Source organism: Lontra canadensis, unplaced genomic scaffold (assembly GCF_010015895.1).
Source record: "Lontra canadensis isolate GAN:19392208 unplaced genomic scaffold, GSC_riverotter_1.0 scaffold9, whole genome shotgun sequence".
Taxonomy (NCBI): domain Eukaryota; kingdom Metazoa; phylum Chordata; class Mammalia; order Carnivora; family Mustelidae; genus Lontra; species Lontra canadensis.
Genome location: NW_022631003.1, coordinates 19,824,396 through 19,847,603, shown reverse-complemented (window position 1 = coordinate 19,847,603; position 23,208 = coordinate 19,824,396). Strand labels below are relative to the sequence as shown.

The 23,208-nt window shown below is 45.0% G+C and overlaps 1 protein-coding gene, 1 long non-coding RNA gene and 1 pseudogene across 2 annotated transcripts; 2 read left to right on the top strand and 1 right to left on the bottom strand.

Annotated features, from left to right (window-relative positions):
- Positions 1-1,283: 1,283 nt before the first annotated feature.
- Positions 1,284-2,194, top strand: LOC116866227 (annotated as a pseudogene).
- A 2,062-nt stretch (positions 2,195-4,256) lies between these two features.
- CDKN1B (cyclin dependent kinase inhibitor 1B) lies at positions 4,257-8,648 on the bottom strand. The gene is made up of 3 exons (XM_032855031.1): positions 7,669-8,648; positions 6,978-7,107; positions 4,257-4,849 (listed from the first exon to the last, which is right to left on the bottom strand). Exons 1-2 carry the CDS (start codon positions 8,141-8,143, stop codon positions 6,986-6,988), a joined length of 597 nt encoding a protein of 198 aa, XP_032710922.1. The 5' UTR covers positions 8,144-8,648; the 3' UTR covers positions 4,257-4,849; positions 6,978-6,985.
- Positions 8,649-11,382: 2,734 nt separating this feature from the next.
- LOC116866426 lies at positions 11,383-14,849 on the top strand. The gene is made up of 3 exons (XR_004382383.1): positions 11,383-11,506; positions 14,230-14,334; positions 14,818-14,849. It is a non-coding gene; the product is annotated as an uncharacterized LOC116866426 (long non-coding RNA).
- The last annotated feature ends 8,359 nt before the right edge of the window (positions 14,850-23,208 follow it).

Sequence of the window (23,208 nt, the reverse complement as noted above, 5' to 3'; positions counted from 1 at the left end):
AGCGGGAGGTGGGCGGAGAAAGAGCTCGCCCGGCGGCGCGGGCGCGGGGGCTGGTACCGCAGGGGATTTGTGAAAACGCGCCGGGCGCACGGTTTGGGACTTTTTTTTTTTTTTTTTTTTTTTTTTCCCTTCCCCTTTCCTCTCTTTCCTCCCAAACCAGCTAAAGCGCGAGACTCCGCCTGAAGCTGCAGCCTTTCGGATCCACCTTAAATCTGCAGTGGACTCGGCGCAGGGGTCAGTGGGCGCAGCCAATGCCAATCAAGTTTACAACCACCAGCAAGGGAGGGAAAAAAAGGAAAAAAAAAAATAATCTGCAAGTTCTCTAGTCCTACACACACTCAGACGGACGCACGCAGTCACATACATGGGCACACAATAGGAAGGAGGGGGTGGGGGGACAGGCGCCCGAGTTGGAGGGGGGAATGTTTGCAAAACGCTCGTTTGGGGCTCAGTGCCCGCGGCCCGAGCGTTCGGGGAAGGCGCGCGGGAAGCGCGGCCCGACCCGAGCGCCATGATGGTCGCCGCGGTTCGGAGCCCATTTTCTGGAGGGGGAGCAGCAATGATGCAATCCCCCAGCCCCGCGTCCCGGCCGCGCGCCCTTTTCCTTGCCTTTTCTTCGCGTTCCTTTGAGGCGCGTCGACGTTTCGCGCCCAAAACGCACCGATTTCTTTTTGTATTTTCGCTTTCTAATAATTGCCTACTGTATGTCCCCACGCGAGACAGACCTGGGACGCGGGCGGCCGCACGAGGACTTTGGCGTCCGTGCAAATACTACACTTTCGCTTCTGCAGGGTCCGACTGAGGCTGACCCCACCCCACCCCACCCCACCCCCAAGCGAGCCGAGATCCGGGAGGTTCCCCCCACCCCGACCCCGGGTGGGCGGAGGGGATCTGGCAGGACCGTGGGCCCTCCTTCCCTGCCCCCACCCCCCCAAGTTCGTCTGCAGAATTTTTACCTTAATGTTGGCGGGGAGGGAGGTGAGCGGGCGTTGGGTGTGGCTCAGGTGAAAGAGATGGCAAATTAATAAAAAGAAATCCACACTCTGAAAAGCAGATTGGAGATCCTAGACGTGCATTTAAAACACCTTTTCAATCCAAAAAAACCTTATGAAGAGCAAGTGTCTACGCTCACAATGATGAAGATGAAATGGCGAAGGCAGCGTTTCCCGGCCGCCGGGAAAAGTCGCTAGGCGCGGCCGGGGCGGTGGGCGCTCCGTGGCCTGAAAGGCCGCGCGCCCCGCTCCAGTCCTGTGGATTTCCACTGTCCCCTACGTCCCGCAGTCATGCACCTGGCCCCACATTTCCCCATTTATTCCCTGCCCCAGTCCTCCACGCTGGACAGCTGGGGATGCGTGTTGAGGGGGTGGGGGGGTGGGCTTTGCAAAGCGGCTGCAAGGTTGGAAGCGACCCGCAACCGGCTGTGGCGCTCGGCCCCTCCTGCGGGCCGCTGCGGTCCTCCTTGGCCCCCCGCGAGCCGGGAAGCCTTTCGAAATGCGCGGGGCTGCGGATCATTGGAGCCCAGGGTGGGAGTGGGAGCGGGCTGCTGCCCCGAAGGCTCCACTGACTCGGAAACGTTCTCCCCGTCGCTCTGATCCCCCCACCGCTCTAGAATTGGCAAGGTGCTGGTGTGGAGGGTATGAATGTGGAAAGAAGTGGGGGGCTTCCGCTTCTTTCTTAGCCCGGAGGAGAGATGATGAGGGAGGAAAGTTGGTGAGAAACCGCCCCGCGCCACTGCGTGGGCCCGGGCGCAGCCGCCCTGCACCGCCTGCGGGCGCCCGGGGCGCGGGAACTGCGCGCAGCGACCCCGGCGGCGCGGGCGCTGCAAGTGGCAGACAAGCAGTGAGACTCGATGGGCTTTTCGTCCCGGGGCGCCAGCCGCCGGACCCCGCCGCTGCCGGGACGGGAGGGTGCGGGGCTTCGGGGCAGTTTGGAGAGAGGACGACGCACGGGCCTGGGCAGCAGGGTGGTGGGTGGCTGGCGCCCGCGGCCGCATCCCCTCATAGGGACGCCCGCGGCGAGCCCCGCCGTCAGGGGCCAGGGAGAGGACGCTCCGAATATCGGGGACGCACTTGGAGAGTTGACACAGACGTGGAAAGGATCGACCCGGTGACTCGGGGGCTGCGATCCTGTGAACGTGCCTGGCGCGGCAAGCATCCACTTCTTCCTGGCCCAGAACTAAAACGCAGTCTCTAAAAATTCACATTAAAGATGCCTTTTGAGGAAAGGAAAATGGGGGTACAGGCAGCAATGAAGAGGATTTTTTCTTTTGTCAGAGACTTTTTGAAGTACGCTTTTTGGCTCAGAAAGTAATTTTATTTCATTATTTCCTGACTCTCCATTCCTTCCTTCCCATTTTGAATTGTTTTCTTGCTTTCTCAGTGTCTTCCTGAAAAAACACCCATCTGCGTGTTTTGAATAGAATCATAAAAACACCTTTAGCCTTTAATTAAAATAATACCTACTTAGAAGATGTAGCCCAGCCACCAAAGGACCTTCTTTTCCCTTCCCGGCAGCAGAAGAGAGACGACCTACCCCCTCCACACGCCTTTTTTTAAAGCAACTTCTGGTCAAAATAAGCTCAAACTATCTTGTTTAGAGTCCCTTTTGGGGTGCGAAAATGTAAATGCAAGTATTTGAGGGTAACAGTTTAACCCAAATTCAGATTTTTGCAATTTAACCATCTGCAGATGCCTAGAAAAAATAATTTACTTTTACACCTTAGCTACATTTTTAAGAGAATGTGAAATAACAGGAATCAGTTTTTAGTAAATTTGACTTTAAAAGGCCTTGTTTAAATTTTTTATTTAAATAAAAAAATATCTATCTCTGCCATGTGGATATGGGCCCCAAACCCTCAGATTTGGTATTCAGATTAACCAGTTTTAGGTTCTGTGGACTATCACCAGGAAAGTTCAAAATTGAGGAATTTGTCATGACCAGTTTAATTTGAAGAATACTGTTTTAAATTAGTGTGGAATGCATGCCAATTTCTAAAAGACCTATATATATCTTAATACGTTGGACAAGAGGTGTACATTAGATGGTCTAAGCAACTGCTCTCATTTCTCCCAACACTTCTATGTGTAAATACACAATTTAGAGAAGTCACCATGTTACTTTCATTTTCAGTCCTGCAAACGTGTGATCAGCCAGCCTACACTTACGTAAAAATTTTTGGTTCTGACACATATCCTATAAGACCTAAATATTTGAACTAATGAGAGTTTTAACAATCTTATTTATATGAAAATGTGGCTTTTCCACTTCACATGTCTAAAGCTTTGCTCATTCATACAGAACTAAGTGGAAAATAGTGACTACCACGTTCAGAGCCACATAAACATCATCTCAGACGTGGGCCTAAATTATCAAGATATTTGCCACTTCACATTATATTTTTGTAAGACTAGATTGCCAGGTCAAACACCTCAAGCTTAATAAAACACATTACAGTTAAACTCAATGAATAGCTATGGAAGGTTTATTTATTGATTGCTTCATGTTTAACAATAATTGGCATCTTCTTCACACATTACAAAAAATTATACTTGGCTCAGTATGCAACCTTTTAAGCATAGCCATATTATTTAACATAAGAAGGGAAAAAACCTATTCTACTCAATACAGCATTTACAAATGCACAAAACATGCCACTTTGGCTTGTATATGGTCTAGATTAAAAAAAATCTCTTTTTAACATAAATAAGTTAGTATAATTTTTCAGTGTCTTTACAGAGTTATGTACACAGGTACACTTCAAATGGTTTGTTTCATACACATACACAGGCAATGTAAAAATACTGTTTAAAGATGTAGTATCCATTTCAATAATTCCACGTGTGCTTTTCTCTCTACACACTTTCCTTTAAAAATACCATTTCCTTTGGACAGATTAACAAATAGAATGAGAAGCTTTAAATTAAAAATTATTTCATTATTTTTCTTAAGTGAAGTTGCAGATCTTTAAAAAATATCCAAGGATTTGGAATTATTTTGACCGTGTCTACATAGCCCAAAGTCCAAAAAAATTAAGAAAATTTCTCAACAAACCTGATAAAAATTAGATGGTCAATTCTGAGCATTCAGAAGTCCCTCATATACCCCAGATTTTTGCTCAGAATTACCTGGAATGACTACCTAATTGCTGAATAATTAACTGGTAAATTCCACTTTTAAGAGGAACTGGGGGGCGGCGGGGATGACTGAGAATAGGTGTTTTGTTGTTTTTTTTTTTTTTTTTTTTGTTTTTTTTTAAAAAAAAAAAAAAAAAAAGCCATTTGCCAGTATATATGGAATCATCAGAGCTCCCAAATGAAAAAAAGCTTCATGTAAAAATAATTGGCCATTATTTGCAACCAGTGCTCAAATTCGGATGCTTTTCTTAAATGAAGTATCAATTTTCACTGAAAGAGACATTACATCTTTAAAGAAAACAATTCAAACCCTTCCCAAAACCGCTTCTCTCCATGCAAGTCAAATATTTTACTCCTTGCTCTAAATGGAAGCAAGCTCTTCATAAGCCCCCCCCATGCCAATTCTGCAGCCCCACCCCAACCTCCCTTCCCCCAAGTTTATGTGCTACATAAAAGGTAAAAACTATATACACAGGTAGTACAATGAAGCAAATAAGGAAAAACCTAATTGCACAATGCTACATCCAATGCTTTTAGAGGCAGATCATTTAAGAGTGCCTAAAAATTTTAGTGTTATTGTGTTGTTGCTTTTCAGTGCTTATACAGGATGTCCATTCCATGGAGTCAGCGATATGTATTAAAAAATTTTAATTTATATCTTCCTTGCTTCATCAAACAGTGATGTATCTGATAAACAAGGAAACGTGCTCTTAATTCTGCAAAAGAAAGAAAAAATAACGAATTAGGAGAAAAGCACTAGAATAACATTACCAATGAAGTACAGGAATCATTTTGTCACCGTCTTAATTGTGAAATACCTAAGTGACAGAACAGAAAAGTGTGTACTAAAAGTTCATGACTATAGTCCTCTCCATCCAATGTTTCTTTCATTAGCTTTTTACTCTCCTCTATGTCATGTATTTTTGTTTATAGAGCAGTGGGTCTCACCAGTGGGCATTTCTGCCCCCCAAGAAACATTTGGCAATGTTTGGAGACATTTTTGGTTGTTAACACTGGGGGTGGGGAGAGTGCTACTGGCATCCGTTGGGAAAGGCCAGGGTTGCTGCCAAACATTCTACTAATGCACAGGACAGCGTCCCACAACAAAGAATTATTCAGCCCAAAATGCCAACAGTGCAGAGGTTGAGAAACCCTGGTCTAGAGAATTGGGGTCAAAGACGGTAAAGAGAGGAAAACTAAGAAACTGTAATACTTAAGAGTATCAGAATCTTCTAAATTTGAAGAACACCTGGGCCTATAACTTATAAATGCTTGCCAAAGAAAAATTCTAAACATTCTAGTTTCTTGGCCATATGCAAAATACACACATGAATGCTTTTGAACAAGTTCTTATTACTATTTCTAGTATTCTCTGAACTGGCAGTATTTACTAACAAATGCCTCTCTGTATGTCAGAATGGGGTCAGATCAAAATTCAGTAGGTGTGATTCACTGTGGCTCATCTGATGAGCTAGGCTACAGGTCACAAACCACACGTCCCAAGCTGCAGGCTGCTTCAGGAAATTTTTAAATCCAATTTTCCCACTTCATATATAGCTAAAAAATAGAGATTCTATAGGGATGTTTTGTATAAGCTTTGAAAAATGTCAGATAGGTGTGAAGAAATCATATATATGACATTATGAGCTAAAAACACAACAAACTAGAATCTCACCTTAATCTCTCTGTTCTTTATTCTTACCTTTTTATAAATGAGAATTTTAAAAATTAGTAACATCTACTGAAATCTCTTTATGTGCAAAGCTATGACTGTGTTTGGGGTTTGGGGAAGAGGTCATGGTCCTCGAAGTTATGAAGTTTTCAAACTATTAACATATACACTTTGATCATTACGGAAAAACCAATCTGTGGAAAGTGGAGGGCTCAATTATTCAAATTAACTATTCATATTGATCAGACTTTAGTAGATGGAAAAAAATCTCCACTTCTCTTGCCTAAGGTAGATCTACCCTTGCGGCCCTTGTTATCTATTATCTGTTTTCCCTACAAATAATCCCAATCATCCTGTTCTAGCACAATCAGACAATTAGTATACATATTCTGACTTGTGCCTGGACTGCTTAATCCAGCAAAGTTAACTTAACTTCTGGTTTGCAACTTCAGTGTTATCAGAAAATTCTGTAGGGACCTTAGCATTTTTCCATTTTATTTTGTTCCCCCCCGCCGCCCCCCCCCCCGGCCTTTTTTTTTCTTTTTTAATACACAGGGCTCATTTCCTGTTCTCCAAATTTGTAAGCAAACAGAGAAAAGTGGCAGTTTGTGAAAATGATAAAAGAATGTAATATACCTCTCTATTCACATTGTTAACAACTGGATTCACCACATATGAGCCATTTGTACCTAACTTTTCCCTCAAATTTTAAAATTTAATCACTTGCCATTTTCCCACATATACCTCAAAATCTGTTACTGAGTCAACTTGAACCTCTGGGAAATGAATTCTCATGAAGTGGGACTGAGGCATATCCCAGTTCTTGTTCAGATGGGGGAAAGAACCTATTGTTCCCAACAAGTTTTGGTGGGATTCAGAGGGACTGGACCTTCCTACTCATCAGTCTTTGGTCACAAGTACTTGGCTAGGACACCTGCTCTGGTTATTCAGTGTTTCAAGGAAAAATGATCTCGGGATGAAGAAACTGAAAAAATTACAGTATCCCCACCAGTGATTCCTAGCCTTCCCCATTCCTACTTTTCGACTTCCCAAAATATAAACAATACAAAAACCCACAAGCTCTAGTGTGCCAGCAACCACTAAGATCGGTATGTCAGGGTATGAAAACCCAATTCGGGGTGTCAGTTACGTGCTCCTAGCAATCAACCCACCGAACAGTTTACGTTTGACGTCTTCTGAGGCCCGGCTTCTTGGGCGTCTGCTCCACTGAACCCCCGTTCGGGGAACCGTCTGAGACATTTTCTTCTGTTCTGTTGGCTCTTTTGTTTTGAGGAGAGGAATCTAAGGGTAAGAGGGAGTTTTAAAAAGAACACACACAACCTTTATTAGGAAAACAATGGCTGACAGAAGCTGGCACAATAGTCAGGGGATGAAAAACCCACACCTCCACCCACAAGCCTGGATCCGTCATGCCCAGTGGCCTTTAAGGGCACAAAATGAGGTTGTTTTCACATAACAGAAGTGTATTCTACGCCCCAAAGCTCTCTCTCCATTGCCAAGAGGGAGGCCGCTGATAAACATCCCGGTGTAGTCACAGACCTACCGCTGGCTAGCGGGGAGGCACTGTGATGCTTTCGCTTGGAGAAATGGTCAGATACTACCCCCTGGGGCTCCTGACTTAAAAACTATCACCAGACAAGCGGTCAGCCGAACAGCATTTAATAAAAACCTAAGATTAGGGCAGTTCGCTCCCCGAAAGCTAAATCGGAATGCTCTGGGGGTGAAAAATTAAAAAAAAAAAAATTTTAAAAAAAAGCGGAGGTGAAGACCCTCAAGCAGGTCAAAGCGGTGCCCCAGCCGGACAGACAGACGGACATGTTCTGTTTGGGGAAGGGTCATTACCGTCTGTGGCCGGTCGCTTCCTTATCCCAGTGCACTGCTCCGCTAAGCCCGTCTGGTTGTCCGCCGTGTCAGTCTTTTGGTCTACCAAGTGTGTGTCCTCTGAGTTTGCCTGAGACCCCATTAAAGGCACCGCCTGGCGGGTCCCGCTGACGTCCTGGCTCTCCTGCGCCGGCACCTTGCAGGCGCCTTTGGGTGGCCGCGGGGGTCTGTAGTAGAACTCGGGCAAGCTGCCCTTCTCCACCTCCTGCCACTCGTATTTGCCCTCCAGGGGCTTGTGATTCTGGAAATCAAAATTCCACTTGCGCTGGCTTGCCTCTTCCATGTCTCTGCGGTGCTTCTCCAAGTCCCGGGTCAGCTCTTCGTGGTTGACCGGGCCGAAGAGGTTTCTGCAGGCGGAGGGCTTGGGGTACTCCGCCTGTCTGGCATCCATCCGCTCCAGGCTCGGGCTCCCGTTAGACACCCGCACGTTTGACATCTTCCTCCGGGTCTTCACTACCGCCTCGCGCGCGCGCTCGCAGAACAAAACTGAACAAAACAAAACGCCCCGACCCAGCCCGCACCCCTCTTATAAGCCCTGCGACCGCGCTCGGAGCCAAGAGAAACAAACACGGACAAGTAACTGCCCGAGCGTCAGGGGCGCGCTGGCTCTGCGGGAGGGGGAGGGGAAGCCCCGGCCAGGCAGCCGAGAGCCGCCGCCGATCAAGTGTACCGGCGAGCTCGAGGGCGGGGAGGGGAGGGGAGTGGAGAGAGGAGGGGGTGGCAAAGCCCGTCCAAGCCCGGGCGGCGGCGAGCCCGCGGGTCCCGCCAACCGAGCTGCTCTCCAAACCTTGCCGGCGTCGGAGTCGCGGAGCGGCGAGGCAGTGGGGACAGGGGAGGGGGAGAAAAACACCCCGAAAAGACGAGCCCCCTTTTTTTAGTTGCCCAATATGGCGGTGGAAGGGAGGCTGACGAAGAAGAAAATGATTGACACCGCAAGTCTATTTAAACAGAGCAGGAGATCCATTGGTTGCGGCGCCGGGAGCCGCCCCGCCGAGGCTGGCGAGCGCGGCCTTAAGGTGGCCCCGCGCGGCCGCGCCGCCTCCCCGCCCGCCCGCGCGCGCAGCCGCCGACAGCGCCGCCCGGAGATTGGCTGGTCGCGTGACTGCCGGAGGTGTGCCGCTGCCAGCAAACCTGCTCCGGCTGGCCTCGGAGAAATTAAAAACGAGACAAACAAACTCGCCAAACGGCCGGGAAGCCGGGGAGGGGCAGGAGGGGCGGGGGCGGCGAGGCCTCGGGTTCAGGTCCCCGCGCGGCGCTGCCTGGCGCGCCCGCTGCTCGCCCGGGGTGGAGGGGGCACGGAGGGGCCAGGATCCCGTGATCTCCAAGGTGGTTGGCGGTCGGTTTACGCCTTGGTGGCGATCTTGTTTTCCCCGCGGTCGCCGAGCCTGGGGGGTGCGGGCCGCTGAGGGAGGAGGCAGGCTGTGGAAGCTCTGCCCCCCAGCTGGGCTCTCGCCGGTGGGCCCTAACCTCTGGCACTGCGGGGAGGCAGGGTAGCCTGCGCCGAGGGTCTGGGAGCCCCCCTGCCTGGGTGCCTCGGCTGGGGGTGAGCCCTGGTTAGCTCACTCTGAATCTAGAAGTCTCTGCTCTTCTCGGGGAACGGGGGCTTTGGGGAGAAGCCGAGGCGAACCTGGACGCAGCACTTTTAATGTATTCTGAACCCAAGGTCTCCCTTAATAAAAGTAAGGGTTTCAAGATCAAGAAGTCCGCTGGTCTCCCAAGTCCCTAACGAACTTGGTAGCTGTCTCAGACACACTTCGGTTTCAAAAGCGAGGTTACACCCCTGACGCAGGTTCTGGCTTCCCCAGCATAGTTAAAGCCATTGACTGGGGCTGCGTGTGGGAACTCCGTCTCCTCTTCATTTTTCGATTCTTTCCTGGGGTTGTAGCAGTTCCCTCTACCTGAGTCCGCCGCCAAATACAACAGCCCCTTCCTTCCTCCACCTTTTTCTCCCACCAGATTCACTGCTCCTGCCCTCCCAGAACAGAATTTAGATGCAAGGGAATGCCTTTAGACAGACGGCTACAAGTCGTTGAAGGGGAAAGTAATCTGAAAGTCCAGGAATCCGCCGCCGCCAAATACAACAGCCCCTTCCTTCCTCCACCTTTTTCTCCCACCAGATTCACTGCTCCTGCCCTCCCAGAACAGAATTTAGATGCAAGGGAATGCCTTTAGACAGATGGCTACAAATCGTTGAAGGGTGAAAGTAATCTGAAAGTCCAGATTATGAAATGATTCATAAAACCCACCACAACCATATCCTCATGTCTGATATTATTACTTGGGCGTTTCTCGGCTCCCCTTTGCAGCTAGAAATTACCTACCAGAAGGATCCTGCACAGGGTGGTGGGACTTAAAACAGAAGGCGGAGGGGCTGTCCTATCTGAGGCAGAGCTCAAAGGGTCTTCTGCTGTCTCCCTCCATCCCCATACATATAATCTTGGTTTGGGACATAGTACATTTTACTGGAAACTAATCTCCCTCAGTTGTAATCGTACACAGCACCAGTGTTTTCTTACGCATCTATGCCACAGGTGAGTTTGATTTTTAACTTGTTTTCTTAACCACATATTGTGTGTTCCACTTGTGTGGCGGCCTGCCTCGCTCACCTCAGCACTCCAGAATGTCAGAGCAGGCAGGGCCCTTCAGAACACTGGGGCTCAACCCTCCCTTTTATACCACTGAGGAAACTGACAGCAGGAGAGGTTTCCTGTCCAGGGATGCCTAGCCAGTTGATAGCAGACCGGGGTCTAGAGGCAGGTCTCCTCTCAGACTGGTTCATTTTCTCTTTCTTTCCTCCCTAAAGGTTCAGGTTTTGTCTGCATTCGCCTGGGCTGTATGTAGCCTGCAGGTCCTCCTCTCTTACAAGTGATTCAAAATGGCTCCCGCTCATTCCCTGGGCTGCCTGCAGATGTTTCCTTGATGTGGCCTGTGGTCACTGATATTTATATGCAGCTGTCACTGGCTTTTCCCATCACTATGCACTAGTTCAACTAAAATGCAGATTCCAAAAGGACAAGGGTGATACCCAGAAAGCAGTGAGAGAAGAGAGGAAGTGTCCCAAACTTGTTTCAAAGTCAGGACTTCCTACCTGCTTAACAGAAAATATTTGTCTGATCCCATGAGAGCCTGAGTGAGAGGTCTTGTCTCTATTTTTCCACGTCGAATGCACTACTTAATTTACTGGGCTGGAAAAGGGGGGAGAAGGATGAGAAAATTAGGGTAGGCCTCCATACCATCATTTATACCCTATTCCTGAAAGTAGGTCATTGTTGACATTTTTACCTAATTGCTAGCCTACACAGGAATTCTATAATATATATAAGCATAAATTCACATGTAGGAATAAAGTACCACAGATATGTAAATGGAGATATTCCATTCCATTTCAACATACCACAAGAGTTGGATTTTATTAATGGAATTAATATCTTCCATAAAAGTAGAAAATCAGTAATTCCACCCCCTACGCACCCTGAATCTTTCTTCCAGTAATATGTAGGAGCACCATTTTGTTGCTTTGTTAATCCTGAAAAGTAAACGAGTCACAGTCACGCCACCTTAAGACAACGGGCCGCCTGCAGAAAGGCTGTGCTTACACCGACCTTGCTATGATCTAAAGTGTTTTGTTTACAGTCCAGGCACCGGAGATCGGTGCGGGTAAATAATGAGAAGGCAGGCGTCTGCTGTAGTAGCGACGAAGCGTGAAAAAAAAAAAAAAATACTACAGAGTCGGCAGGGGAAGAGGGAATGTGGACATCAGAGCGCCATCCTCTTGCGGAAAGCGTTCGGCTGCGAAAGAGTAAGCCACGGCGAAACGCTCAGAAAAACACCACGAAGGCGGAGCTTGGGTAGAATGCAAAAAGTTCCGCTCGCACTGCTCTAAAATGGGCTCTGCTTCCCCAGGACCCAGAATCTCGTCCTGAGCGGCGTTTTCGCAAGTCGTTTTCACTCCGGATAGTTTCCTCCTTAGAACGGAGCAGTGTCATGTAAGCCAGCCCAGATTTCCGTGTCCTTCACACACCGAGAGAGGCAGACCCCAAAATAACTTCAAACACCTGTGTGGTGGTCAAGTGTCCAAATGCGGAGGTAGTGCGAGCCCGCCTCCCAGATGCGGTCCTCTCAGTGAGGGGAAGGCCTGCAGCTCCCCGGTGTTTCTGAGAAGGTACTAGTTTCCTGGCCCAGCAGCCCCTCCCACCACAAGTAACCCAATTTTAATCCTTCCTCGAGGATGTTTATAATGAGGCAGCTTTTGCTCAATTTCGCTGTTCTCCGAAACCCACGTACTTTCAGTGTTTGAGAAAATTTCACAGTCCACTGTTTTTGACATTTTCATTCAGTGGAACAAATATTTATTAGGCACCTTCTACTAATTTGCTTATCCTTTTTCTCTTTCGACAAATATTTACTGACTGCCTTGGATATATCAGGCATTATCCTAGGCGCTGCGGATAGAGCAGTAAACAGATTTAGAGGAGGATGAAACTTACGTTCTAGGAGGGGGAGGGGAGACAAAATAAACACAAAATTACAGGAGGGAAAGATATACTATGTAAGGAAGTGATACGTGCTCTAGAGAAAGGATAAGCAGGGACAAGGAAAAGAGAGGGCTGTGAGGTCCTAAAGTGACCAGAGTGGCCAGAAAAGGCCTCACTGAGGAAGTGGCCCTGGGGAGAAACCCTGAGGACTTGAGAAATCAAACTGCGTGGATAGCTGGGGAAAGAGTGTCCCAATAAAGGGAACAGCAAATGCAAACCCTCTGAAGTGAGATCTTGTATGATGTGTTCCAGGAACAGCCAGAGGAGTGGTAGCAGGAACTCAGACCACACAAGACCATCTAGGCCTCTGTGGAGTTTTCTTTTTGGTTTTGTTTGTTTGTTTGTTTTTGTATGGTTTTTGTTTTTGTTTTTTATTTGACATGGGTGGGGGGTAGGGGTAAAAGCTGGGGGAGCAGCAAGGCGAGGGAGAAGCAGGCTTCCCGCTGAGCAGAGAGCATGATGTGGGGCTCTAACCCAGGACTCTGGGACCATGACCTGAGCGGAAGACAGAGGCTTAACCAACGGAGCTACCCAGGTGCCCCGCCTCTATGGAGTTTTTATCCTGGACTGAGTGATATGGGAAGCCACTGGGACATTAGGAGGTTTTAAGCAGCTGAATGATGTGCTCTTACCATATGTGAGGTATTCCCCACAGAGTTGTTCTCAGCAACATGGGGCTTAAAAGGATGACTTAAGTCACGATCCCTGCCTTTAGGAAGTATACATCGGGTGTGTGGGAGGCCACCATGTGCACAAAAAATTGCAGAGGTAGAAAGCGGCACCTGCAAGAACAGGTTACAAATATGAACTCCAAAGGAGGGAGGAGGAAGAAGCCTTCAAGGAAGTGATATATGAGTATATGTCTTCAGATCTTGAAGAAGGAGAAAAATATCAAGATTATCAGGATGTCTTGGTAGGGGTGGTAATTGGGGGATGGGATCAGACAGTTGGCAGTCCATGGATGGTATACTAAAAAACGAACAAACAAACAAACAAAAACCCCACTTTTACTCAGTAAGCAATGGGAACTAATGGAGCTTTTGGTGACGTGAATAACATGATCACTGTCCAGGTTTGCCTCTTGAACAAGGGGAAGCCTGGGCTTTGAGAGACAAGTGTCCAGGGACAGAGCTAAGTGGAAAGCTAGGTAGACAGTCCCATTACGGTGTTAATCCAAAGGAAGCTGGTGTTGGGCAAAGTATAGATATGAGGCAAGAGGGTAGAAGCATGGGTCACGAGACAAGGATGAGAGGATTTGGAACAGAGGTTTGGAGGCAATCTGGCACGATCACCTGAGCGACAAAGGCATAGCTCAGATGCTTTGTATGTGGTGATTATGGCCTCAGTGTAGGAGAGGCTAACTGCTAAGCAGCCCAAACTGTCTTGGACAACCAGATCTTTGCGGTGGGAAGTGGCATCCGACAATAGATGGGTATGAGCCTGAAGAGGCTGACTCAGGGAGGTCATTCAGGTAACTTCAGAGGCTCAAGCAAGGCTACAAGAGCATGAAGCAGTGCTGGGGAGGAGGGAATGAAAAGCTTAAAACAAACGTAGGATTGCTTAGGTAGTTTGAAGAGCAAAGGGGATTGGGGAAAGACAGAGATATGAAGGTTACTTGAAGGACTCACACTTAGGTATTTCAGAGTCATGCATTAAGGAAGAGCAGTCACACAGAGGGAGGAGGTAACAGAGATTGCTAGCTGTCCCCCCAGATCCATTCTTGCTTTGTCCCTTTGTCTCAGAATTATAACTGGGCTTGCAGTTGCCCAGCCACACTAAATTTCCCAGTGCGCAGATAGATATGGACTTATGAGCAGGTATTTTCCACAGAATATAAGGAAAAGTGGTATGTGGTCTCCCAAGTCCAGCGCATAAAACCTGTCACATCAGCTTCCTGCTGCTGCCTCTCTTTCCCCCTTCCCATGGACTATAAGGGTGAATACTACCACAACTTTGGAAGCCATATGTTTTTCATTTTGCTTTTAAGTAAGCTCTACAGCCAACATGGGGCTTGAACTCACAACCCCAAGACCAAGAGTCGCATTCTCTACTGATGGAGCCAGACAGGTGTCCTTGAAGCCACATGTTGAAGGTGATCAACCTGGGTCCCTGACTTGAAAAAAAAACATAAAAATTTCTATTTCACTGAACCATTACATTTGGGGTCTATTTGTTCTAGCATCCTGCAGTCAATTCTAATTAGTATAGAGGGGGAAATTGGGGAGATAAGGAATAGGGAAGATTAAGAATTTTGATACAGTCAGCATATACATTGAAACTCGATCCTCAGGAAAAGAAAGAGAGACTATATTTGTTAAGAGGGCTACAGAGATAATATTAGAAACATGAATCTGAACCATAATGTGAAAGGTTGTCTTGGTTGGTGGGGCTCTGTGAGACCTGTCCATATTTACAAATGTGCCATTAGTCATAAGGCTACATCAGATACTTAGTAGATTAAAAGTTACAGAGGCATGGGAATGAGGATGTACGAGATGTTCTCTGTTTATGTTTGTATCACACCGGAGGTATGCAACATTCATTGTTTCTTCACTGTCCCATGCTCTTTTCTCAGAGAGTCTGTTCCCTTAGCCTCTTCTGTTGAGGGACAGCTGATTACATGACACTGTTCCCATTCCGTTCCTGAACCTGACCAGATGAGGAAAGAGGAGGCGTCCTATTTGACCTAAACATAGCCAACCAAATTCGCTCTCCTGAAAAGTCTCAGAAACTTCAGTTAATAAATTGTAAGTTAGGGATTAATAAGGTAATGAAGATTTGGAATTGAAAGAGCTGTTTTAAGGGCACCTGGGTGGCTCAGACCATTAAGCATCTGCCTTCGGCTCAGGTCATGATCCCAGGATCCTGGGATTGAGACCCTGCATCAGACTCCCTGCTCAGCGGGGAGCCTGCTTCTCCCTCTCCTAATGCCTCCTCCTGCTTGTGCGCTCTCTCTCTCTCTCTCTCTCAAATAAATAAATAAATAAATAAAATAAAATAAAATCTTTTAAAATTTGTTTTAAAAATGAAAGAGCTGTTTTAAGAAAGGTATCTTTGACCCATATATGATGGATATGCAGATAAAGATCACCTATAGAGTGTCAGAAGAAAGAAACGGACATGTAAAGAGGGGTAGAGAAAAGAGACCATGGGTTTTAGAAAGACAGACAACCCCTAGCCACCAAAGACTCCCCAGTTTCTGGATCCCGAAGGTCATGAGGTCCAACTCCCTGGACTTAAGTTTTGTGGACAGCCCTGTGTTTATAAAACAGTTCCCCTCCCTTTTTTCCAAGCTAGTTTGTTAATGGGTTTCTGTTAGCAGAACCCAAGATGTTCCTGATGAACACAATAGTTTACATATTTGAAAGCAGTTTTTCTGGTATCATCACATTTGGCCCTCATAAGACCACAGTTATGAGACAAATGCTATTATGCTCCTCACAGATGAAGGCCTGAGACAGAAGGCTGAGTGTTCCAAAGCCACGCAAGAGAGCAGAAAAGGCACAAAGACCAGTGTGCCTGCTTTGTGAAGCAGTCCAGAGTCCAAGGTGATGACACTTGTAGAAGATGCAATGATGTGGTGGGTTTGTAAATTTTATGACTGAGGAATCATTGCCTAAACTTACCTACAATGCAATATTCATAAAAAGAGTTTCGGCGAGAGGGGCACCTGGGTGGCTCAGTCAGTTAAGCCTCCACCTCTTGGTTTCAGCTCAGGTCATGATCTTATGAGTCTTGGGATCCAGCCCCAGGCTGGTCCCTGTGCACTCAGTGGCTCAGTGAGGGGTTGAGGGGGGCGGTCTGCTTGAAATTCTCTCCTTCTGCCCCTCCCTCACCACACGTGTGCACTCATTCTCTCAAATAAATAAATCTTTAAAAAGAAGAAGAAGAAGAAGAAGAAGTTTCTGGGGGAAATGAGAGTTAAATTCCTGCAAAGAAAAGTAGCAACTTTGAAAGGAACTGGATTCAAAAAGGGCTGCAAATTGATAAGTGGGGTCATGCTTTAAAGAAAAAAATACCTCAAGCATCTCAACTTAGAGGCAAATAATCATTTCCAAGTAAAATGTAGTAAGCAAATGCAGATTTACTAGTATTGCTTATTTCATAAGCATGGGAAATAAATAGAAAGAACTGGAATTGTGACTGCATACCTGATTTATGTGATTTATTTACCTGATTTATTCAGTTTCCAAGACTGAAATGTAAGTGGACAACTTCTGGACTAGAACACGGAATTTGAGATAATAAACATGTTCACTACCAATTCAGTGTTTTCAGCCACATTCTATTCTTTAAACTGAGAAAACATGAAGGAGAAAACCTCCCTCGATTATGATCTCAGTCTTCAGTTTATGCAGTTACACTTAAAAAGAGAGAGAGAAGAGAAAGTGCTCATTTTCTACTCCTGACCACTCTCTGAATAATTGTTCACATGAATATTTGTTCATTCCTTCATTCATTAAATTTTTAATGAGCCCTTACCAGATGCCAGGCTTTCTGGGGACACAGTAGAAAACAAAGATAGCCAAAGTTCTGCTTTCATGCAATGGAGCTTATACTCAAGTGTGGAAGGCAGACAATACACAAACAAATAAGCATAGTGTGTCATGTTGTTACAAGTGCTAGAAAGAAAAATAAACTACTCCAGGGTAAGAGAGTAATGACGGCAGATGCTATATTAAAAGGAAAGAATTCATTGATAAAGTGACATTTGAATAGAGACCTCAATGAAATGAGGGCATTGACTATGTAATTTTCTGTGTTCTAGGCAGAGAAAATAGTAAATCCCAGAGCCCTGAGGTAGGAATGTGCCTGGAATGGCTGAAGAACAGTAAGGGAACTAGTAAGCCAGAAATAAAGTAGGGACAGGGAGGTAGGAAATGAAATCACACAGTAGGTAGGGGCCCAGATGAGGTATACTTTATAAGCCATGCTAAAGACTTTGGGTTTTATTCCATTTAAGATAATCTGTCTTTGAGCAGAGAGTTTTGATGGGACTTTGGCTAACTTTGATCACTTTGCTGAGTGGGAAATACTTCAAAGAAGCAAGAGAGAAGTAGAAAGACCAGGTAGCAGACCACTGCAATAATCCAAAAGGAGGTCATGTTGCCTCAGACCAGGATGGTAGCAGTGTAAGTAGAAAAAGGATAGAATTGATAGAGGTGTTTTTTAAAGCCATAGGCTATGGATTACCTGAAGGTTTGGAAATGTGTGTATCAGAGAGAGGAGTCCACAATGACTCCAAAGCTTTTTGGTCTAAGCAGCTGAAGGAAAGTGGTCATTTGCTGAAATGAGGTTGGCTGAGAGAGGGACAAATTTCACTGTGAATGCGTTAAGCTTGAGATATCGATAAACATCCAAATTGAAATGTTGAGTAAAAGCAGATGTATATGTGAGTCTGGAATTCAGGGGAGAGAAGTTTGTGTTGGAGATACAGATTTGGAAATTTTCAGCATTTAGGTGATGGGACTAAAAAGCCATGGGACCAGATGAGGTCACCAAGGAGGTAAATTTAGACTGAGAAGAAAAGAGACCTGAGCAGTATGCCTCCTGTATTACAACCTTTCGAAATCAAGAAGGTGGAAAGGATCTAGGCAAAGGAGACCAGAAAGGAGCCACAGACTGGAGTGGAAGAGAGCCTAGAGTGAGGTGACCCAGAGACCAAATTAAAGAATGTGATTCAGGGAGAGAAAGATCAAATGGTTCAAGTGCTGCTGATAAGAAATACGAAGACTGAAGATCCACCATTGGATTCTGCCATGGAAGTCACTGGTGATCTTTTTTGTTTTTTTTCCAAGATTTTATTTATTTATTTGACAGACAGAGATCACAAGTAGGCAGAGAGGCAGGCAGAGAGAGAGAGAGAGAGGAGGAAGCAGGCTCCCTGCTGAGCAGAGAGCCCGATGCGGGGCTCGATCCCAGGGTCCTGGGATCATGACCTGAGACGAAGGCAGAGGCTTTAACCCACTGAGCCACCCAGGCGCCCCGTCACTGGTGATCTTGATAAGAGTAGTTTTGGTAGACTGGAAGATGTGAAATCTTGACTGCTATATACCCACAAGAATAAAATATGCACACATGTACCTCGTGTAGGCAGAGGGTAGCTAGGTTCTAATATCAGTCAACTAGTCTGGAAGCAGGCCAGGGGTGAGGTCTGAGCATTGGCAGATGGGGAGTAAACACATTATAAAGGTGTCTCCCATCGATTATCCTCTCTACTTGTTTCTTTGTGTGGTTTCATGATGCTTCTTTCAATATCTTTTCTGAACCTTCCAAAAAGTTGTCATGTTGACAAACTTCCTTAAACCTCTTTGAAAGGAATCACTTTTGGAGAATGTGCTAAGAGAATTAGCACGGAATTAGCCTTGCTTGTGAGTCTCATATTTCAACTGGCTAATGTTCTGCTTAGAAATTCATTGTAGAACAGCATCCTCTGTTCCCACTATAATACACTGTGTTATTTACCAAAGAAACAGTGTAAGGGTCTATTATAAATTCTTAGCATATTAAAAGGACAATGAGTTGCATTTTTATTTATTCTTGACAAAAAGCCCTTCCTTACTCTGTCATAATGGTATTCTTCTATAAACCTCAAAAATCTGCTTAGTATCTTCCTGTATCAGTGGACCAATTAGATCTCCAGTGTCAAATGCAATCTGCTGCCTTTTTCCTTAACCCGGGATTAGATTTTCTGGCATAGAATGTTTCAGAGTAGTTTTCCATCTCTCCCTTTACTGAAGAAAACAGGAACATCCAGAACCGTTAGGCCCTCGGTGGCCACAGGAGGACAGAAGAGGGTAAGTAATAAGATAGAATTCCCCCCGCAAGAGCATTCATCAGGCAGGAATGCAGCTGACCTGCTGCGCTGTTTGGGAAGCACAGGAGGGCAGCACGTGGCCAGAGCCATCAGCCCTAATCCTGCAGCTATGGCAAAAGACAACTGTATTTGTAATCTACTTTTAAAAAAGCATACACAGTTTTAACCCCCACCAAATTTAATTGAACGCTGGATTTGCATAGATTCCTACTGTTAAACATTTTCAGATTGTCTTATACATGAATGATACATACCTTACTCACCTACTGATCTGAATTTAACATTTATTTGATCATAGCGGAGTGTTTTAGTAACTGTGTAGTCAGTCAAGGTAAGTATTATAACTCTTAACAAGCGAGGAAGTAGAAATAAAGATAAAAGGTCACTTGTCTATGGTCACACACAATTAGGTGTAAGGTCGAGGTAACAACTTAAACCTGTTCCTTCTCTACTAAACGTAGCTCTTTCAGAAAGGCAGCCCTTTAACATACACAAACACATACACCCTCCGTGACATATTTGCCTTGACTTCAGATATAAATCTACAACATTTAATCTTTTTTGTATCTCCAATGAGGCCACTTCCAATCCTCTAAATAAAATAAATACAAAGTATGTAGCACCCAATAGTGGCCAATAACACATGTTCTTTATAGCTCAAAGAGATAACTCCCATTGCAGTCTTTTTTTTTTTTAAGATTTTATTTATTTATTTATTTATTTGAGAGAGAAATAGTAAGAGAAAGCATGATCAGAGGGAGGGGCAGAGGGAGAAGCAGACTCCCTACCCAGCAAGGAGCCTGACATGGGTCTAGATCCCAGGACCATGACCTGAGCCAAAGGCAGCTGCTTAACCACTTAACCCACTGAGCCACCCAGGCACCTCTTTCTCACTGTATTCTATTACGGGGTCTTAGAAATGACAGTCATAGAACCCATCAAGTCTGTGGCCCCTCTCCAGAGAAAGTGCCCTACCCACAGGCTATGGCATGAGCTCCTGACCAGGAGCTGTGGTTTATGATGGGGCCTGATATGTGATGATAATTAGCAATTCAATCTTACACTCTGACTAAAGATTTAGAACTGGGAAGCATAGTAAGAATCAGAAGGTCATGGTAAAAAGAGACAGACACAGAGAGAAGACACGCAGGGACCCTGCAGTCACTATGTGTTGGAATGAGAGGCCACGGATTTCCATGGCAAAGCATCTAGAACTCTATCTATGAACTTTTAATTCCTGCTTACATGGGACCCTTTCAAGGCCCCATGGCTTGGCTTTCTATTTTCTGAGGACTTGGCAGTATGTCTAAGATTCCTATAATACGCATGAACACATATGCACACCTACCCCACACATTATTCAAGGTAACAAATGAGACTGTTCCTTAACAATCATCACCAGTATAAACACACATAACCAGTATAAACACACATAACCAGTATAAACACACATTTAAACCCAACCAAGCTCACACAGAACCATATGCTTCTATGATCAAAGCTGTAGTTCATTTACTCAGTATCTATTAATTATTTATCACATGTCAAGCATTACATGGGTGCTAGGGTTACAGAGACAAATGAGCAACAGTGGCGAATAAGACAAGCTCTCTGTACTTGAGGGGCTCCCAGCTCAGCAGGAAAGGCATGGGGAACATTATACAAGAAACAAATTGTACAAAATTTAGAAAAATTGTATACTGATTGGCAAATGGTAAATTCTCTTTTGCTTGTAAGTCATTCTGATAGAGTTCTAGTCAACATGAGATTTGTGTCAACATACTATATAAACAAAGTGAAAAGACGAGAGCAGAATTAAATCATCATTCTTGAGTGCCTTGATCACTGGGAAGAATGCTATAATTAGATGGACAGGGTTAATAATTACTAATTTCTTTTTTTTAAGATTTTATTTGACAGAGAGATCACAAGTAGACAGAGAGGCAGGCAGAGAAAGAGGGGGAAGCAGGCTCCCCGATGAGCAGAGAGGCCGATGTGGGGCTTGATCCCAGGACCCCAACATCATGACCTGAGCTGAAGGCAGAGGCTTTAACCTATTGAGACACCCAGGTGCCCCAATAATTACTAATTTCATCAGGACTATTATTTAATATGAATGCTGGCTTCTCAGAATTTTAAATGTGGTTATGGTATTTTAGATTTAAGAGACAACCCTTGCTGATTTCTTATTTTGAGTGATTATCAAATTAGATAAGTAAAGAAAACACAGGGAGTTTAAACAGGAGGAAGGGGAAAAGGCATTGAGGAAAGAGAGAAGAAGGGAGATGAGAAAACTAGAATCTTTTAAAACATGAGTCATCACTCTATGGATGGGTCCAGATTTATCATAGGTCTATATTTACTGTGGTTTAGTCATATAATTGTTTAAAATAATTTAAAAACCCATCGGTACATACTTCAACATGTTTAGTTGGATTTCCTAAAAAAAAAAAAAATGCTACTATCCCTATCTAAAATATATACCATTCTATACAGAGGGTTCTGTTGTACTTTTTCTTAGCACTAGAGATGTGAGTCAAATACCAATTCATACTTTAAGTTTTTAAAATATTCTATTATTTAAATAACCAGAGGATACGACATAACGAAATTCAACAAATACATAAGTGTGCACAATTTGTATGAACCATAAGGCCAGTCACTAGAGGAATTTCAAAAAGTAAATAAAATACAATCATTGTCTTCAAGGGAGAGTTTTATTCTATATCTAAAAATTAAACAAGGAGACAATGATATTAATGCAAGGCCAAATATGTGTGCTTTAAAAATATAGCACAAAGTGTTATGAAGTTTTTAGAGGGGAGATCAGGGCAGGCTTCAGAGGTTGTTTTTGAAATGGGTCTTAAGGGATGCCTGGGTGGCTCCGTGGGTTAAGCCACTGCTTTCGGCTCAGATCGTGATCCCAGGGTCCTGGGATGGGAGTCCCACATCAGGCTCCTTGCTCATCATCAGGCTCTCTGCTCAGCAGGGAGCGTTCTTCTTCCTCTCCTTCTGCCTGCACTCTGCCTACTTGTGCTCTCTGTGTGTCAAATGAATAAATAAAGTCTTTTTTAAAAATGAAATGAAATGGCTCAGTGGGTTAAAGCCTCTGCCTTCAGCTCAGGTCATGATCTCAGGGTCCTGGGATCAAGCCCCACATTGGGCTCTCTGCTCAGTGGGGCGCCTGCTTCCTCCTCTCTCTCTGCCTGCCTCTCTGTCTACTTTTGGTCTCTGTCTGTCAAATAAATAAATAAAAATCTAAAAAAAAAAAAAAAAGAAATGGGCCTTAAAAACTCAAGGATTTTTACTGGGTGGGGGGAGTGGTAATTGAGTTAATCGAATGGGACAAATAACTAAATGTTAACTTTGTAACCAGAAGAGTCATTTTAGGAGTGCGTGGGTGGCTTAGTCGGTTAGGCGTCTGCCTTTGGCTCAGGTCATGATCTGTCTGGGTCCCAGGACTAAGCCATGAGTAGGGCTCCCTGATCAGCAGAGAGTATGCTTCTCCCTCTGTCATTCCCCCTGCTTGTGCTTCCTCTGTCTGTCGGATAAATAAATAAAAACTTAAAAAAAAAAAGTCATCTTATTCCCCTGTTATTATCGTTCACTGGCACTGTTCAAGATAGCCCATAATCATATACCAATCCTTTAAAAATACAGGATTGAAATTCTCTCTCCCTTTGCCTACTGGCAGTTCTATCTCCCACCATAAAAGCTTTACATGCCAGATATAGTCATTGTTAGCACATACGCAATTGGTAAATGGGGGAAATAATGTCAACATAATGCAGAAATTACATTGGTTTGTTCATTATTTTTCCTGGCATACTTGCATTTTGAAGTGATCAGGGGACTAGCCTTTTCACAATTAAGTAAAAAACCTTAGCAATATAAAAACTTTAAGAAAAAAGCAGACAATTCCTCAGGAACGCCTTCCTTTAGTGCAAGTAGAGGCTTGTTTGGATCTTTAAGAACCTTTAAGCTTTTCACAACAATAGTTTATACGGTGAAGCTGCACAGTGTAAATGAGTTTCTCCCGTGTGTGTGTGTGTGGCAGGGGGGGGGTTGGCCACTGATGGAGAAGGCTAAATTTTGGATCATATTTTTTAATTTTGATGAAACTGCTTCTAATTGGAAGCAAATGCCCTC